The 20,129-nt window shown below is 38.4% G+C and overlaps 1 protein-coding gene across 2 annotated transcripts in view; it reads left to right on the forward strand.

Moving 5' to 3' along the window:
* The window catches only part of LOC114303100 (protein ALWAYS EARLY 3), a 35,135-nt gene extending 15,188 nt beyond the window's left edge, over positions 1–19,947 (forward strand). For both annotated transcript variants that reach the window (XM_028248247.2, XM_028248248.2), the window contains exons 10-20: positions 294–571; positions 833–889; positions 5,686–6,009; positions 6,088–6,266; positions 6,864–7,146; positions 7,628–7,870; positions 17,105–17,266; positions 17,611–17,754; positions 17,862–18,080; positions 18,867–19,124; positions 19,495–19,947. In XM_028248247.2, the coding sequence (XP_028104048.2) occupies positions 294–571; positions 833–889; positions 5,686–6,009; positions 6,088–6,266; positions 6,864–7,146; positions 7,628–7,870; positions 17,105–17,266; positions 17,611–17,754; positions 17,862–18,080; positions 18,867–19,124; positions 19,495–19,659 (2,312 nt within the window). In that variant the 3' untranslated portion in view covers positions 19,660–19,947. The remainder of the gene's footprint in view (positions 1–293; positions 572–832; positions 890–5,685; positions 6,010–6,087; positions 6,267–6,863; positions 7,147–7,627; positions 7,871–17,104; positions 17,267–17,610; positions 17,755–17,861; positions 18,081–18,866; positions 19,125–19,494) is intronic.
* The last annotated feature ends 182 nt before the right edge of the window (positions 19,948–20,129 follow it).

Below are 20,129 nucleotides of genomic sequence, written 5' to 3' on the forward strand. Positions count from 1 at the left end.
TAGTTGATTGTAAGTTGGATCCTGGTAAACCTGTCTATGTTCATGTTTTTCTTTTTCCTTTTTATTAAATTTTGATTTTTTTTTTTCTGTGTGTATGCCTGGTCTTCATGTTAATTGTTCTTGGCATGTTCTGAGTAATTACGGAATAGTGGATTTCAGTCAAAGTTTGGGCAATCTTTACAGATGTCATACTTTCAATTTATTTTGTTTTTTTCGTACCATGCGATTATTCATTTTTCATTCTCGACAGTATTGTGTGCCCCCCCTTAATTGATTGTTTTCTTGTGTATCAGAGTCATCACTGCAGGTCAAAGACGAAGATGATGATCTTGTTGGCAAGTATGGGGTACTGGAAACTGTGCCTGCAACCCATCAAAGGAACAGACCTAAATCCTTGGGAGTCAAAGCGAAAGGAAATCAAGTAGTATCGGGATGTAGAGCCTCTTCTATTAAAACATCAAAGATTGGAAAATTTTCAGTTCTTGATGGTACTGTCCCTGAAGCAAAGGAGGAACCTCAGCAGTCGACTGCTAGACTTTCAAGAAAGAAACAGAAGACTTCGGCATCTAAAGTAAGAAAGCATGTTGAGTTTAATTAACACCAGTTTGCTTGTATCATTCTATTATTAATATTGTGGATCCTTCATCTGATTTATGAATGTTGAGCTTATGCTAACAGCATATCTTGTGCAGATTCCAAAAACTGAAGCTCATATTGATTCATGTTGAGTTTAATTAACACCAGTTTGCTTGTATCATTCTATTATTAATATTGTGGATCCTTCATCTGATTTATGAATGTTGAACTTATGCTAACAGCATATCTTGTGCAGATTCCAAAAACTGAAGCTCATATTGATTCTCATCCGAGTGAATCTCAGGAGCTCGAGGTTTGTTCTCTCTCTCTCTCTCTCTCTTGGAAACTTTCTTGGATGTACACTTTCAATGTTTTCATGGAATCAAATCAGTTTTTTGTTATAAAAAGGAGCTTCTTGTATCCTGCTTCTTGACTGGATGAACGTTATGACGTTCTTGTAACATGATTCTCCCACTTCATGTTTTTATTGAAATTGTTTCTGGAACAATGGCAAACCGATGAGAGTTCATTATTATTATTTAAGCCCTAATATACTCTTTATTTATCGACAAATTATTTATTTATTTATTTAAGCCCTAGCATCATTGATTTTATGAAAATGCTAAAGGGCTCTCATTAGCCTCAATGTGTGTGAGAAAAGTGCAGGGGAATGTGTGTAAAGTGTTTAAAAATATGTAAAGTGCTTAGGAATTTGTGTTGGTAAACCCATTGGGCTATTGTTAGCATGATTCATAACTTTAACACAAGTGCTTCACCTGTAGCTTGAATGATTTGAACCCATGGACAATTTTGGTGTTCTAAAAAATTTATTAGCTCATTTTTTAGTGATTAGCATGGGAAATGAAGTTATTGAATTTATGCACCGATTTTAGAGTATTATCCTTGAGGTCATTGAAGTGTTTTTATCTAATTTATTTTGCTCAATCTTACAGTTATCAGTGTTAATGAATCTAAAAGGTTTATGAACTTATATGAATAAAGCATTGGAATTGTTACTTTTTTAAGCTTTATTTCCATGTGTTTAGCATATACGGATATATTTGGAAGTTACTATCTATCCGCAAATAACAAAGGGGAGCTACTGGAAAATAAAAAAAAAATGGCAGAATGCTGTCCTAGTTCAGATTTGACATAGGATAGCTGTTTCCATATTTGTGTGTTCATTCATTTGTTCTTTTCCCTTTATAATTGTACTGCACACATTTTGTGCAAATTCATGTAATTCCTTTTTTGGATTAAAGGTTGAGAATAGGCTACATAACAAGGAATAAACCTCCATCCCTCCCCGTAATGCCTTTTTGATGTTAGCAGAATTCAATCCCATTCTCCTGCACAACCATCTGGAGACTAGCAGGCTAAGTGACACTTGCATATATTGATTCATTTTCATGATACATACTGTAATACTGACTATATGCGTGTGAATGCCAGTCTTTGATGTCATTTTATATTTATTCTTTGTTATTACAATCTTATGATTCACAATTTATGCATAGATCAATACGAATATATAGGAGAATCTATTTTGGTATAGGTTCAATGGTGAATTGCATGATTCATGTGATTCTTGGAACTGTTAGGTTTGACAGATTTTGACTCACCCGTACTTCTTTACCCAACATTTTATTTACTTCTTTTTTTTCGTCATTTTTTTCCCCTTAAAAAAAATGGCAAAATACATCATAGAAGGATATTGCTAAAGTAACTTACACCTATGCATTATCTATTGTTATTTTGGTGAAACACACATGATTTAATATGATATAGGTCAAGTCAGTCAGACCCAACAGGTTCCACAATATATATATATATATATATTTTTAAAGTTTTTAAAACTTATTTGAACAATAAGCATACATACCTTTTAAAGTGTGTTACGTTTTAAAATAAAAGGTTTGTTAGAGTATATAATATATTAGTAGATAGTGAGCCTCCCTTTCGGTGCCTTTAGGTGCTAGTGCTTCACTTTCCATCATGAGCCATCATTGTCCATTGTCTGTGAGGATTGTATTTTCTCCTATATAAGGAGCCCCTCACTATTTGTAATATATAACATTCAATAAATCAATCATAATACATACAATTTATTCTCTCTCTATCAATTTATCTTACATGGTATCAGAGCAAGGTTAAGAAGCTAGTAATTCTGCTTCACCGGCGGGCGGCAGCCTCGCCTTGGCCGCCCGCCGGACCTCTACACATATCTTCATTCCGCTGCCACATTTCTTGCTGCCGTGAACCATCACTATTTCTTGCTGCAGCTTTGTTACAACATAGATCTATCATCACGGTCACTGCCTCCAATAGCAGTCCGTCCACTCTGCTGCAGCACCGTCATTTCCAGCGGCTCCCATTTTTCAAATTTGGGTCCACATTTGTAGCTCCTTCGAATTCAGTTCCAACTGCTTCAACCACATCTAATGTAGGAACTACAGATTTGAAGGCAAAACTGAGAAGGAACCAACAACAACCAAATCGAACTACTCTCACAAGCTTCTACTCCAAAAATGGCGTCTTCTTCTTCCTCCCATTGGGACATGCGCACGAAATTCCATGGGCGAGTAGCCCAAATCATAGAGCTGCTTTAAAGCAGCACAAGCAACCAAATCGGGCTTCAATCGATTCACACCCAAATCAGATAATCTATCCAAGACCCTCAAAGATTCACCCGAATTTGAGAACGCCGATCTCCTTCTCCGAAAGGCCATCGAGAGAGGCACAGACGTCTTCCTCGTTCTTGCTCATCTTGGCTAGGGCTCGGCTCGCATCCTTGCCAGCTAGAATAAATGAAGACTATTATAATATATTATGCCCAAACATACCAGTCCACAGATTCAGAAACTACCACCGGTTTTTCAAAAATTCGCCATTTGTTTTTTTTTTTTTTTTCAAACCAAAGTGTATAGGCAGCTGTCTGATCCCACAGCCCATCCAAGACTTACACAACCCATCATCACATTCTTTATTGCATTATGCTGTCTCCACTACTTTTGGTATTGCTGAGACCCATCCTCTACTCCACTATTTTTGAATTTTCAGTGATAATCATCTACTCCACTCACCTTTGAATTTTCATTCTCACGACATGCACGTGGGCCTGTCCCGCATGTACCCCCACCTTTATTTTGCAACATCCATCTTCCCCACATCATTTCCTTTGTCTTTCCACATCATTTCCTTTTGCTGGGCATTAACCCCCACTTTATTTTGACGCATAGTTTCTTCATTGAAAAAAAAAAAAAAAAAATCCTTCACCATTCACAACCACCTTGTTTTATTCATATTGGGGATCAACCCCGATCACAATTTTACACCACAACCGACAAAAAAAAAAAAAACAACAAAAACCCTTTCTATCATTTTTTTTTTTTCACATCTTCACTCTGTGTTGAGCTGTTTTACTCCACTTTATTAATCCCTTTGTTTCAACCTCAAATAGGTTTCTATCTTCACACCTATTTGAGTTTGAGGGGGGGTTATACATATATCATGGTGAGCATGGTTACACACCATGCGAACCACCCAAGCTAATGAGCATGGTTATATACTATGGGAACCACCCAAGCCATCCCATGGCGCACTCCCTAAGTCGCCCCCTTGGTGCACCACCACAATCTTCTACATCGGTCCGACATGACCCCATAAACTGTCCCGACATTGCTTCCGGTTAGCTTCTACATCGGTCCGGCATGACCCCATAAACTGTCTCGACATTGATTCCGGTTAGCATCTACATCGGTCTGGCATGACCCCGTAAACTGTCCCGACATTGATTCCGGTCAGCTTCTACATCGGTCCGGCATGACCCTATAAACTGTCCCGACATTGATTCCGGTCAGCTTCTACATCGGTCCGGCATGACCCCGTAAACTGTCCCGACATTGATTCCGGTCAGCTTCTACATCGGTCCGGCATGACCCCATAAACTGTCCCGACATTGATTCCGGTCAGCTTCTACATCGGTCCGGCATGACCCCGTAAACTGTCCTGCTACCATGGTCCGACACGACCATACCGTGTCTTCACCAACGGTCTGACACGACCATACAGTGTCTACTATCCTCTTTTATTTATGTATTAGTTTATTTTCACGTTTTGTTCCTTTCCAAACTCAAGTCGGTTTGTACCTATCCTCCTTGAGTTTGAGGGGGGCTGTTAGAGTATATAATATATTAGTAGATAGTGAGCCTCCCTTTCGGTGCCTTTAGGTGCTAGTGCTTCACTTTCCATCATGAGCCATCATTGTCCATTGCCTGTAAGGATTGTATTTTCTCCTATATAAGGAGCCCCTCACCATTTGTAATATATAACATTCAATAAATCAATCATAATACATACAATTTATTCTCTCTCTATCAATTTATCTTACAAGGTTCGTACGCACTTATTCTTATTCTATTGTATTTATGGCTTCTGGGTACATTTTTTGAACGGCGCGAGAGAATATATTATATTTTTTAAATAGTTTGTGGTTGCTGGGATTTGGACTCACATCTCTGACTATAAAGGCAATGTGTCTAATATAACAACTCTTAAATGACATGTTCTAAAATCAATTTAGTTTTTATTTTTATATATACAAGTGTTCAACATCTTTTTATTTATGTATGTAGTTTTGTGCCAAATGTTACAATTCTCTATTCAGTCGATTCATGTTTTTCTCATGATTAGGATTTTGTTTGACAATATGATTATGGATTTGACAACTATGCGTTAAATTATTAATTAACTTGTAACCAACAGCCAAATCAGACAGTTCTTTTAACAAAAATGCTAAGAAGGATGGTTATTTCTTCCACCCATATTGGTGGTTGCTCTTCTTTTGCATAATTTCTGGCCTTGTTTTATGTTTACAGCATTCATTATAAGTTACCAAATATATATATGTACATATTAACATGCATTCTCATTCTCCTGCTCCTTTTCCATTTTTTTTCCTGAGGTAAGAAATTATTGCTATCTAATCCCTTCTTGTTTACTTTATTTTTTCTCTCCTTTTTCTTCGTTTCTGTTTTTTAATTTTATTTATCTATTGCCTCCAGTTTATACCATTGATTATAATATTTTAGTCTTGCACTTTGGTTGTAGGCTAGAGATGTGGGGAAGAAGTTAATTAGCAAGGGTAAACGCTCTTGCTATAGTAATTCACAGCAAAAACAAGGGAAATTGGTCAGACATTCAGAGCATTCTTCTTCAAGTACTGACCTGAGAGGGGAAAAGGATGATTCAGCTCTATCAACTGTACAGGTTCCCATGGCAAACCAGGTTAACTTACCTACGAAAGTAAGGAGCAGGCGTAAGATGGAGCTACAGAAACCACAGAATCTGAAAGATTTGAAGTTCTCAGAATTGAATGACCACAAACTTAATTTACCAGTTCCTTCTTTCCATGATGGAGCACTCAATCTTAAGGTCATCATTTGTACAATTTTTCATGAACTTCGGTGCCTTTAAAAGTTTTAGTTTATTCATGTGTGATTTTAAATGCAGGAGAAGCTTTCTAATTGCCTATCAAACAGTCGTTTAAGGAGATGGTGTGCTTTCGAGTGGTTCTACAGTGCTGTTGATTACCCATGGTTTGCTAAAAGGGAGTTTGTGGAGTACTTGAATCATGTTGGATTGGGCCATGTTCCAAGATTAACGCGTGTTGAATGGGGTGTCATAAGAAGGTATTTACTTTCCACTGCTTGTGTAGTATGTAGGAATGGCAACACCTGCCATGGGAAGAAAAAAAAAAGTTTCCAAGCTTGATGCGGGACAGGGATAGGCTGTAGGGTGGATTTTGTGGCCCAAGTTTTTTCCATTTGATTGTCTTCAAGCTTTTGCACTTGGCTTTTCAATGAAATGATCACACTGAAAGAAGAACCTTTCCAAACTCAGGTACCACATGGCCTTAGAGAAAACCACACACGCTGTTTGATTAGCATACATAGTTGTGATGCTTTAGTGGGGAAAGGTGGTCTACAAGTTTGTCGGGTAAAATGGCGAGTCACTCGCATGTACATATTATATGGTGTGCGTATCAGGGGTGGTTTTCTGTCTATCCTGGTACCTCCTTTAAGCAAGTTAGATAAACTGCTGCTAGTATGATTAGAAGCTCCACCAAACCCATCCCAGTGGAGGCGTGGTGGGCTATGTAATATTGCATTGAATTTCTATTCTTAGTAGTATGCACTTTATACAATTATACTAGGCTTAGAAAGAGCCTGGATAGATACTGATAAATTGTCTGATACTGAAAAGTTTGCATTTGTTTGTTGATTCAGTTCCCTTGGCAAACCACGGAGGTTTTCTGAACAATTTTTAAAGGAAGAAAAGGAGAAGCTTAATCAATACCGTGATTCTGTTAGAACACATTATGCTGAACTTCGAACAGGTACCAGAGAAGGACTTCCAACAGATCTTGCAAGGCCTTTATCAGTTGGCCAACGTGTTATAGCCTTTCATCCAAGAACAAGAGAGATTCATGATGGAAATGTGTTAACAGTTGATCATACCAGGTGTCGGGTTCAGTTTGACCAACCGGAGCTAGGGGTTGAATTTGTCCAGGTGCCACATTTTAACTAACATCATTTATGGCATCTTATATGAATTACGTATGGTTGAGGTTTATTTCGAAACATGCATATATTGATTTTGTATATATATAGTTTATTTGTTATGAGAAAGGTGATTTAACAATACTGAAATTCCTATCAAAACTTAAAAATCTGTTCATTTGCCTTTTCCTCTCCTTGCCCAAAATATGTCTTCTTATCAAGTGGCACCTCCATTTCTCTCAGTAATGCTAAGAGAAAAGTTTTGTGCTGTGCAAATAGTGTATTGGAGGGACCCTTGTCGTGTATCCTTTTTCAATATGATTTAAATTTTTTACCTTTATTATCTTACCAAACTGTGATAGTAAAATATAGGTAAACACATGTTTTATTTTTCAGTTTAATGACAGATCTTTGTGTGCAGAACCTTCTTTTTCTTTCTTCCATTTGGTTTGTTCTTTCCCTTGAGTGCCATGGTACTTTAATTGTTTCAGGATATTGATTGCATGCCATTGAATCCGCTAGAGAATATGCCTGCAACGCTTGCAAGAAAGGCAGTCACTATTGATAAATTCTTTGAGAACTTCAATGAGCTAAAAATGAATGGGCAGGCTAAAGATCAGAAGCTAGAAGGGTATATGAAACGTTCTCCAGGTGAAAACCTGGAACATGTTGATGTTCCCTCTCATGTGTCTCCTACAACTTATCCCACAAGTAATTTGTTAAAGCAGACAAAGGTCAGTAGTACCTGACTTTAATTGTTGCTTGTGTGCATATCCAATGAATTAATACTTGGCACACTCCTTAATGACACAGTTACATTAAAACCAGGAATTTGAAGGTAATGGTTTGGTGGGTTTCTTTGTTTATTTGTCAAATCCCCATCAAAAGAACTTCTTGTCTTCTCTTTCTTTGTCTTTTCCAACACAAACTCATGTTTGTTTCTGTGGTTATGTGGTGTAATGCAGTTGAGTTTTCATCTGGTTTCAATGTGAGACATTTATTTTTTTAAAACACATATGCTTTCATGATTTCCTCATTACGTAGCTATCTAGTTATGAAAAGCTTTTGGTGGGTCTGAAATTTCCAGGGCTAAGTGCAAAAATTATTACACTTTCCTGACAAGGAGCTTTTTTATCAGATCAACTAAAAGTTATACTTTCAGATATGAATTTTTTTTTTATAAAGTTTTCATAACTTTATGAATGCTTTCAGAAGTTTATGCAATTCTTGAATACTTTGAACCTCTAGTAACAAACCTTGTCCCATTTATTATAGGTCAACTAAATAAAATGTTGTTGAGCTTTCCTCCTGATCTATGCAGTAAAATCTTAATATACTTTAATTGATAAACGAGTAATAACTAGAAAGGAGATAGAAGGGGTGCCACCCAAGTATATGCAGAATAAACAGGATTTCACATTTACTGACGAAACTCAAACTGGATAAACAGATGGCCTAAACCTCCTGAGCTCAATTCATCTTGTAAGTGTGCATATATAACAAGTACATATAGTACAAGGAGAAAGATTGCTCAACTCCTTAACTCAAACGACCTGCTATTCCTTTTCCTTCCAAAACACAAAACAAACTACCAAAAATGATCAGAGGGTCACTTTCCAATTTGTATCTCTCCTAGACGGACATCTCTTCCTTCTCTACTCCCCTCTAACTTCTCAAACTGTCTCACTCTCAAGAAACACCCATTGAATCCATTATAATGAGAACAACACACTTTATATGTTAGAATTGATGTATTATTGATTGATGTAATGTTATATATATTACAATGATTCATGATTCTTATATATAGAAGAGGGTGAGTGTGTAGTAGGTAAGGAGTAGGTGAAGTGGAGGTGGTAGTGGTGTAGTGGGTTAGGTTTAGTGGAGTAGGTGAGGTGGTAGTGGTGTAGTGGGTTAGGTTTAGTGGAGTAGGTTTAAGTGGGTGAAGTAGGTGATAGGTTTTAACAGCCCCCCCGCAAACTCAAGGGGGATAGGAACTAGCCAACTTGAGTTTGGAGAGAGTAACAAAACAAGAAAATAGACGAATACATAAAAGAAAAGAGGATAGGAGACACTGTATGGTCGTGTCAGACCGATAGTGAAGACACTGTATGGTGGTGTCATAACGTTGTAGAGGACACTGGATGGTTGTGTCAGACCGATGTAGAAGACAGTTTATGGGGTCATGACGGACCGTTGTAGCAGACAATGTTGTGATAGTTGTTGTGACAGTTTACGGAGTCTTGCTGGACCCTTGTAGAAACTAACCGAAATCAATGTCGGGACAGTTTACAGAGTCTTGTCGGACCTATGAAGGAGCTAACCGGAATCAATGTCGGGACAGTTTACAGAGTCTTGTCGGACCCCTAAAAAATCGCACCCTCAAAAGGTGTGCCCAATCTGTCAAAAAAGGCGTGCCATCAAAAGGCGTGCCCAATCCATAAAAAGGCGTGCCATCAAAAGGCGTGCCATCAAAAGACGGGCCATCAAAAGGCGCGCCCATGTTGTCGGCGAGCGCCGAGAGGCGCATGATGCGCGTGTCTGCCTCGGCTATTTAACCAAGGTTGAGGCGGAGGCTGTGCAAACCAGTCTGAAACCGCCGAAAATCCTTTGAAAAAACTCTTCCGTTTCTGAGAAAGAGATTCTGGAACACTCTGTTGCCATTCTGTAACCAACCCTTCTCTGAAACACTCAGCAACCCATAACATGGCCTCGTCTTCCCGTTCAGCTACCCAGAATATGGCCTCTTCGTCCCGTGGTCTGCTCACTCTCTTTCCCGACCTCAACGAGTCAACAAGAGAGATAACTGGTGTGGTGGCCAGTGAACCTCAACCAAGCGCCTCTGGTTTTGCTCCGTTGAACTTTCCGATGCGGTCGGTGGAGCAAAAAATGGCGGTGCAAACTGATATTGAGGCCAATCAGTATACTTTGAAGTCATGTGTGGAAACCATGACGGCGGTCACAAACTTGTCGCATCGGCTGCAGAGTAGGACAAATGAGGTGCAGCAGTTAAACGCCCAACTGGCTCTGCTCCAACGCATGTATAAGGATGCGCGAGCAGAGGTAAGTGTGCTAAAGGCGGAAAACAAGGAGCTGAAGCGGAAGGCCACCGTGATGTTCCGATTTGGAGGTCCGCCATACACTGCAGTGGAGGAGTATGGGGGAGTGAACGTGCTCGGTGGAGTGGGAAACACGGAGGCAACACCGTCAAGGGCCGCCCAGGACGGAGGCAAGAAGAAGAGACCGGCGGCAGAGTAGAGAAGAAAATCCCCGCCTGTGAATGTGGTTGTTTTGTGTGTGTTTTTTTTTTTTGGTGTAAAATGCTGATCGGGGTTGATCCCCGGCATGAAGAAATGACAAGTTTGTAAAATGTTTTTTTTTTTTTTTTTGATCTTAAAAGGGGGAACAACATGATAAGGGTGTATTTTAAAATGATAAATAAAAGAAAGTTGAAGACAACATGATACCGGTGTGTATGGATGTGATAATGAGAGTGAAACAAACTTGGTGAGTGTGATTAAATAAATAAAAGAAGAATGGGTGTGCTTTGTTGTATTGGAATATTTTTCTTTATCAATCTTCCCGCTATGCAAGACAAGTTGATTGAAAGTGGTGGGAAGAAAAAGTGAAAAGAAATGATGGGTGATAAAATAAAATATAAAATCAGTGGGTTGGTGGGTTGGTGGAAGAAAAGTTTAAAATAAATGGGTGGAAATATTAAAATAAAGGTGGGTGTTTGGTGTTTGGAGCTTTAACAGCCTGTGGAGCATGGTTTAGAGAAGAGAAACCCACCCAACTTCTCTCTCTCGGGTTGGTTCTCCACACACAACACACAGCAGTTCATGCACACATTCACACATAGCCACAACACATACACAGCAGTTCATTTTCAGTCAAGTCGCTTGTGATCATCTTTAAATGCAAGAGATATTGCAGCAGAGGGCTTAGATTTGTTGCCAGATTTTGATGTGCAACAACAGCAGCTCCTAAATGAATTATCCTGTCTCTCTCAGCCGGGCTTAGAATGCAAGAGATATTGCAGCAGAGGGCTTAGATTTGTTGGTCTCGTGTAGCTATGACAACACCATCAAGGATTGAGCAGAAGAGTTCTCCGGTGACTGAGCGAGAGCAGCATGGCGGAGTTCTCCGGCGAGCTCGGTGGCGGCAGAAACAAAGGGGCAGGAACAAAATTGGACTGTCTGATCATGAATCAACGCAGATCGTCAAGTGAGTATGTGTAGAAAACTCCAGCGGGCAGCGAAGGCAAGATTGCCGGCCGACTGCCCGCCGGCGAGAAAGAAATATAGGCCTAAATCTTATAGCTCTGATACCATGTTAGAATTGATGTATTATTGATTGATGTAATGTTATATATATTACAATGATTCATGATTCCTATATATAGAAGAGGGTGAGTGTGTAGTAGGTAAGGAGTAGGTGAAGTGAAGGTGGTAGTGGTGTATTGGGTTAAGTTTAGTGGAGTAGGTGAGGTGGTAGTGGGGTAGTGGGTTAGGTTTAGTGGAGTAGGTTTAAGTGGGTGAAGTAGGTGATAGGTTTTAACATTATATGTCTGTTGCCATTAGAAAAGGTAAAACAAGTGTTTCACTGTTTCCTGCTTCCTTACACATGTAATGCATATTTGGTATCATTTTTTTCCCTCTGAATTAGATTATTGATTGTGAGGGTCTGCTCCCAAGTGGCCATCCAAGCAAAAAGAGAAACCTTGGAAGGCATTTTAACCTTCTAAGCAATATCTTTGACTTAGAAAATATGAGGAAGAAGAACTCCGAAAATATGAGGAAGAATGAATATATTTCTGTTATATTCAAAACTTCTTATTTTACAAGACCAAATGACACTCCTTATATAGGAGATATTACAAACATCATTATAACCCATTATATGCCACTTACATATTATATATTACCACTATCTACCACTATCATATTATATACATGCCACTATCTACCACCAACACCACTATCATATTCTATACATGCCACTATCTACCACCAACACCACTATCATATTCTATACATGCCACTATCTACCACCAACACCACTATCATATTCTATGCATTAACACAAATTTCCAGCACTCCCCCTCAAGCTGGTTTGAAGATATCTTCCATAGCCAGCTTGCTAGTCAGCTTATCAAATTGCTTCTTGTGTAGTCCCTTCGTTAGCACATCAGCTAATTGTTCACCTGTTGGAAGGTAGGTCATACAGATTATGCCAGCATTGATTTTCTCCTTGATGAAATGTTTATCCACTTCTATATGTTTTGTGCGATCATGTAGAACTGGATTATGAGCTATAGATATAGCTGCTTTGTTGTCACAATAGACCTTCATAGGTGTCGGGTGAGAAAGTTTTAATTCTTCAAGAATTCTTTTAATCCACATTACTTCACAGATTCCATGGGCAACAGCTCTGAACTCTGCTTCTGCACTACTTCTAGCTACCACATTCTGTTTTTTACTCCGCCATGTAACTAGGTTCCCACCTACAAAGGAGCAGTATCCGGATGTTGATCTCCTGTTTGTAACACTTCCTGCCCAGTCTGCATCTGTGTATACTTCAACTTGAAGATGTCCATGTTTCTTGAACAGTAAGCCTCTCCCTTGAGTTCATTTCAAATATCTTAAGATCTTATAAACGGCCTCAAAGTGCTCTGCCCCTGGTGAGTGCATGAACTGACTTACCATGCTGACTGCAAAGGCAATATCAGGCCGCGTATGAGACAAGTAAATCAATTTCCCGACAAGTCGCTGATATTGTTCCCTCTCTTTGACTTCTTCAGCCTTAGCAGCTTGTAACTTCAAGTTAGGCTCGATCGGAGTCTCCACCATCTTACAACCAAGCATACCTGTTTCTCCAAGGAGATCAAGAACATATTTTCTCTGATTAACGAATATACCTTCCTTGGATCTTGCAAATTCCATTCCGAGGAAATACTTGAGAGCTCCCAGATCCTTAATGTGAAATTCTTTTGCGAGTTTCTCTTTGAGGGCTGCTAACTCTGCTTCATCATTACCAGTTAAAATGATGTCATCAACATAAACAATCAAAATTGCAATTTTACTGTTTTTTGAATGTTTATAAAATATTGTGTGATCTGCTTGACTCTGCGAGAAGCCACAACTGATAACTGCCTTCCCAAAGCGTTCAAACCACGCTCTTGGTGATTGTTTGAGTCCGTATAATGACTTGTTCAATCTGCATACTCTGTCGCTTCCAAGTCTCTGCTCAAATCCCGGCGGTAGGCTCATGAACACCTCCTCTTCAAGATCACCATTGAGAAATGCATTTTTAATGTCAAGTTGATGTAGAGGCCAATCTGAATTTACTGCAAGAGATAACAGTACTCTGATGGAATTTATTTTAGCAACAAGAGCAAACGTCTCCTGATAGTCGATCCCATAAGTTTGAGTGAAGCCTTTAGCCACCAGTCTCGCCTTGTATCTCTCAACGCTTCCATCTGCGTTACATTTTATCGTAAACACCCATTTACACCCAACTGTTTTCTTGTCTTTGGGTAGATCAACTATCTCCCAAGTACCACTTCTCCTTAAAGCATTCATCTCCTCCATGACTGCTAATTTCCAATTCGGATCATCCAATGCTTCCTGTATATTTCTTGGAACAAACAAGTGTGAAATCCTAGATGTGAAAGCTCTATGGTTTTTAGACAGTCTTTGATAGGAGAGGTAATTTGCAATAGGATGTTTAATGCAATTTCGGACACCTTTCCTAATTGCTATAGGAACATCAAGGTCGGAAATAGAAGGAATAGGATTACCTAAAATTTCGATGCCAGAACTCGGGTGGACATTCGGGTCATTAGGATGGACATTCAGGTCATTATTCTTCAGATGAAATCGCTTCCTAGTATAAACCTGAAGCTCAGGATTTAGATCATTTTGTAGTACTTCTCCCCCTAAACAAGAATCTTCTTGACTAGGCACCATAGAACTTGGTTCTCCTAAGTGATCATTATCAGACAGATGTGGTTTTTGTGTAGGATAAATGACATTGGGGAGCGGGATAGAAATATCCCAAAAACGGTCTTCTACTCCACTTGTCTCCCCCTGAAGAGAAGTGTTGGGGAAATAGGATTTTGTTTCCACAAATGACACATCCATACTCACATGAAATTTCTTGGTTTGAGGATCGAAACACTTATACCCCTTTTTGTTTGAGGAATAACCCAAAAAAACACATTTTATAGCACGGGGGTCAAGTTTTGAACGAAATTGACTAGGAACATGAACATAGGCAGTACATCCAAAAACTTTGGCGGATAAATCAGAAAACAACCTCGTGTCAGGAAAAAAAGCTTTGAGACAATCGAAAGGTGTTTTGTATGTTAACACCTTTGTAGGCATCCTGTTTATCAAATAAGAGGCTGTTAAAATTGCTTCACCCCATAAATATTTAGGAACATGCATGTAAAACATTATATCACGTGCAACTTCAAGTAGATGTTTATTTTTTCGTTCTGCAATGCCATTTTGTTGAGGGGTATCCCGACATGTAGATTGATGAAAAATTCCCTTTTTTTCCAAAAACTCACCCAACTGCTCATTGAAATATTATGTTCCATTATCAGAATGTAAAATACCAATTTTGGTTTGAAATTGGTTTTCAATCATATTGTAAAAATTTGTGAATAAATTTTTCACGTCAGATTTTTTATTCATCAAATAAATCCAACATAAGCGGGTATGGTCATCAATAAATGTAACAAACCATCTTTTACCAGAAAGAGTAGTGATTTTAGAAGGGCCCCAAACATCACTATGAATCAAATAAAAAGGTTTGGAAGTCTGGTAAGGTTTTGGCAAATAAGTAGAGCGATGAAATTTTGCAAAAATGCAACTTTCACAATGAAAAGAAGAACAATCAATCCCTTGAAATAATTCTGGAAATAAATGTTTCAGATAAAGAAAACTAGGATGTCCTAGCCTATAGTGCCATAGCATTATTTTTTCTCGAACAGAGATTGAACTAGTACTATTAAAGCTCTGAGCTTTTTTATTACTAACAGGTACTTCATCAAAGTAGTAAAGACCTTCAAGCATCCTAGCACGCCCAATCATCATCCCCGAGTTCTGGTCCTGAAATTCACAATGGGATTCAAAAAATGTAACACGACAATTAGAATCCTTAGATAGTTTACTGACAGACAAAAGGTTACAGGCTAAGTTGGGGACGTGAAGAACAGCATTGAGATTAATTTTCTCAGTTAGTTTAATAAATCCTTTTCCTGCAATAGGTGAAAAACTACCATCGGCTATTCTGATTTTGTCATGACCAGAACAAGGGAAATAGGTACTAAATAAATGGGAAAAACTAGTCATGTGATCGGAGGCACCGGAATCTATGATCCACGGAGAGAAGTTTAGGCAAGAGAAGGCTTTAGGATTTCTACCTGTTTGTGCCAACAAAACACTAGGAGTACCGGATGAGGAGTTGGATTTTATCAGCTTTAAGAGTTGATCAATCTGCTCTTTGTTGAAGGGACCTGAATCGGCTTCATTAGCGGTAGGAAAGCCACGATTCTTCTCTCCTTGTTTGCTGCTTTTCCAGTTGACAGGTTTGCCATGGATCTTCCAACACGTTTCGCGTGTATGGCGAGGCTTGTTGCAAAAATCACACCAGACCCGTGGCTTATCATCAAACCTGCGCTGGTAATTTGCAGCCTTGTTGGCCGCAGCATCGCTAATTAAAGCAGAAATTTCAATTGATTCACCAGTACCTTTTTTCTTAAGCATGACGCTCCTTCGGCTCTCTTCCCTTCTGACTTCGGCAAATACTTCGCCAATGGATGGGAGAGGAGGTCTGCCAATAATTCTTCCTCGCACTTCATCGAACTCAATGTTGAGGCCGGCAAGAAACTTGTAAATACGGCTGTCTTCCACAGTTTTCTTGTGGTGGTTGCAGTCGTCAACCGATTTCCATTCGTATGTGTTGAAGATGTCAAGATCCTGCCACAACCTTTTCAACGAATTGAAATATTTGGTGACGGAATCATCTCCTTGACGAATCTCTCCCAACTTCAAAGTTAATTCGAAAACTTGAGATTGATTTCCTAGGTCAGAATACATCTGACTAACATTATCCCACAATTCTTGTGCAGTAGGATAGCACATGTAATTAGAGCTTATATCCTCCTCCATAGAATTGACCAACCATGTCATAACCATGGAGTTTTCAGCGTCCCAACTGTCGAACAGCGGATCATTAACAGCAGGAGCCTTCTTGTCACCAGTGATGTAACCGATCTTTCCTTGCCCACGGATATACACCCGGACAGATTGTGACCAGCGGAGAAAATTATCACCATTTAGGCGGATGGTGGTGATTTGGACAGAGTGAGAGTTGGACGTTTTCACCGGAATGGCAGCGGCAGGGGTTGAAGTGGTTTCGGACGTGACTTCCGACATGGCTATGACGGTTTTAGGGCTGCTGCGTTTTTTGTTGCTCTGATACCAACTTAGAAAATATGAGGAAGAAGAACTCCGAAAATATGAGGAAGAATGAATATATTTCTGTTATATTCAAAACTTCTTATTTTACAAGACCAAATGACACTCCTTATATAGGAGATATTACAAACATCATTATAACCCATTATATGCCACTTACATATTATATATTACCACTATCTACCACTATCATATTATATACATGCCACTATCTACCACCAACACCACTATCATATTCTATACATGCCACTATCTACCACCAACACCACTATCATATTCTATACATGCCACTATCTACCACCAACACCACTATCATATTCTATGCATTAACACAAATTTCCAGCACTTTGAATATATAATGGTTATCTTGTTTCATTATTTGCGTCACTCTTACATCCTTGTAACTCAGTGTCATACAGAATTAAAACATAACAGCATTCAACTGTAAGATTTTCTGAAAGAAACTTTTTTGGCCAGGGGGTGTCTGCAAATCCTAATTTGCAAGCTAAAATTGGACCCAAGGAAACTGCCAACAATCAACAAGCAGCAAATTCTCAGCCTTCTATACTGGCACAGATCCAAGCAAAGGAAGCTGATGTCCAAGCTCTTGCTGAGCTGACTCGTGCTCTTGATAAAAAGGTTGTAGCTCGTAAAACTTATTTATGCATCTTTTAAAATTGTAGTTTGTAAAACTTACTTATGCATCTTTTAAAGCTGTATACTTAATGATGAATACACAAGACCTTCTTCGTGTTCATTTAAGAGGTTTCACCTGTACAATCAATTATCAATTCAATAACTTTTTGTTGCATTGATGCTATGTTCTGTTAACATAGCTGCTTTTACATTGTGGTAGAGTTAATCCTTTTTCCTCAAAACTGCCCTTGAAACATTTCTAAAATGAAATCCATTTTTACTAACTTGTTCTCCTATCAAAATTGATAGTTTCAAAGTGAATTGATCTTCCATGTTGGAACCTGTAGGAAGCAGTGGTGTCTGAATTGAGGCAAATGAACGATGACGTGTTGGAAAGCCAAAGGGATGGTGACGATGCTTTAAAGGACTCAGAGCCTTTTAAGAAGCAATATGCTGCTGTACTTGTACAGTTAAATGAAGTAAATGAGCAGGCATGTGATTTTCATGAACTAATTTTCAGTTCTGCTCAATTTTATCATCAGTTGTGTATATATATATATTCATGCAGGTTGTTAAAGTCAATCTACTTAATCGGCAGGTTTCTTCTGCTATTTTTTGTTTGAGGCAACGCAACACTTACCAAGGAAGCTCCCCACTTACCTGGCCAAGGATCACAGCCAATTTAGGGGACTCTGGTGGTCCCTTGAGCTCGTCTGAACAACCTGCAAATCACCCACAGGAATCAGGATCTCATGTCCATGAAATTGTCGAGAGCTCAAGAATAAAAGCTCGAATGATGGTAGATGCCGCTATGCAGGTACATAATGTCATTTTTTTCCCTGCAGTCATTTGGTACTCATGTATCATGATACAATTGGAAGAATAGATTCTTCTTATATGTTGACTAGTAGATTACCACTTGCCTCAAAAGCTTAAGCTATTAGAAAAAAGGCCCAAAAATGCATTTCAAGCTCCCATGTGCAACCCCATCTTACACGTGGAGATGCAAAGAGGCATACATGGAGAGAAGCATATAATGCATTGTGATGTGTTGATACTTACTACCACTCATCTCAACAAAGAATTATAGCCCTACTACTTGCAGTAGGCACCTGGTGGGATCTTCTTTTGCGCTGTATAGGCTACACCTTGTTTGGAATTTAAACACAATTTGTTTTTGAGTTTTGTTTTTCATTTTATTTTCTTAATTCTTTGTGAATTTTTTCATATTTGAGTCAAAAAAAAAAAAAAAAAAAAAAAACAAACAAACTTTTTAGATGCACCTGATGTGGATGTGATTAAAAAAAACTTTTGTCTTTAGTGAATTTTTTTCCAGATTTCTTCACAAACATTTTATATTTTAAGTGCATCTAATTTTTTTATTTTATTTTAGTTTAAAATTTTCACTAAAGATGAAACACAAAAAACTCAAAAAACAGTTTTCTAAAACTAACCAAACAAGGTGAGTATTGTTTTGGGTTGAACTGAGTTATGGATTCTTCTACCATAGGTAAACCATTCATCATGTTGACCTCTTGAGCTTTAAGCACTGATATGTTTCACTAGTTCTGACTAGAGTTTCTCCATTAAATCATCATTTTAGGCAATGTCATCTTTGAAGGGAGGAGGAAATGCTGTTGCGAGGATTGAGGAGGCTATAGATTATGTAAGTAGTCGGCTTTCATTGAATGATTCTTGCATGGTGGCCATGATACCTTCTACTCCTGCCGATCTAATTAATGGCACATCGAGTCCATTGAATAAGCCTGAAGCAGAGTTGAAGAACATGTCGGACAAAAATGAAGCACAAATCCCATCAGAACTTATCAGTCACTGTGTGGCTACTCTACTCATGATTCAGGTAAATTTGAAGATGTGTTCCAAAGTTATTTTTTTCACACACAATCGCATATATATATATATATCCATCGAACTGTTACTATTTTTTGTGATTTTCATAGTAGCCCACTTTTTAGTATGGCAGCACTGTTTTAAAAATGGCCTATTTTACGTATAAAATTTCTATTTATGATTGACTAGGCATCATTTATACAGTACCTGATGTTGTAAAGGATTGATAGCCATCAAATCATGGGTTTTGGCTATCTGGGTAGCACTAACGGCAATTTCTTATTTTCTCCTTTTGGACATAAAGTCTAAAGCTTTTATCTCTTTAGTTTTTTCTTACATTTGTTATAAATGTTGAATATTTTCTTCATAAACAATTGCAGAAGTGTACGGAACGACAGTTTCCACCAGCTGATGTGGCCCAGATACTGGATTCTGCTGTTGTTAGTTTGCAGCCTTGCAGCTTGCAGAACCTTCCGGTCTATGCGGAGATTCAGAAGTGCATGGGAATTATCAGGAACCAAATATTGGCACTCATACCTACCTAGCCTCGTACTATTGAATCTTTTTGTGTACATTTTCAATGTAGAATGAAGATGGTTTTTTTTCTATTTATTTTTTTATAAATTGTTTAAGATCTTAGATTTTGGAAGTTGTAACATAGATTCTTGAACTGTTTTCATTTTTTACGGTTTTTTTTTTATTTGTCCCTTCAATTTGAATGGGGATCAATCGCACATACTGGAATAGTGGAATGTAATTTGTAAAATAAATTGAAGATTTTTAATATTTTACCAATATATATTCTTTAAAAAAAGTTTACAAGTTGAGCCTCATTTTTGAGTTTGCTTTGGGCCTCGGAAAATTTAGGCCGACCCTTCCATATCGGCCTGGATCATTCTGGTCCATGAGTTTGAGTATACACAACTTACAAGCAGTCAAAACTACATTTGGTTGTTTAGTAGGGAGTGAGGACCTAAACAAGACAACAAACGGATGTTTGAAATATTAATCACCA

The sequence above is a fragment of the Camellia sinensis genome, chromosome 6, assembly GCF_055761805.1.
Source record: "Camellia sinensis isolate YWXY chromosome 6, ASM5576180v1, whole genome shotgun sequence".
NCBI lineage: Eukaryota > Viridiplantae > Streptophyta > Magnoliopsida > Ericales > Theaceae > Camellia > Camellia sinensis.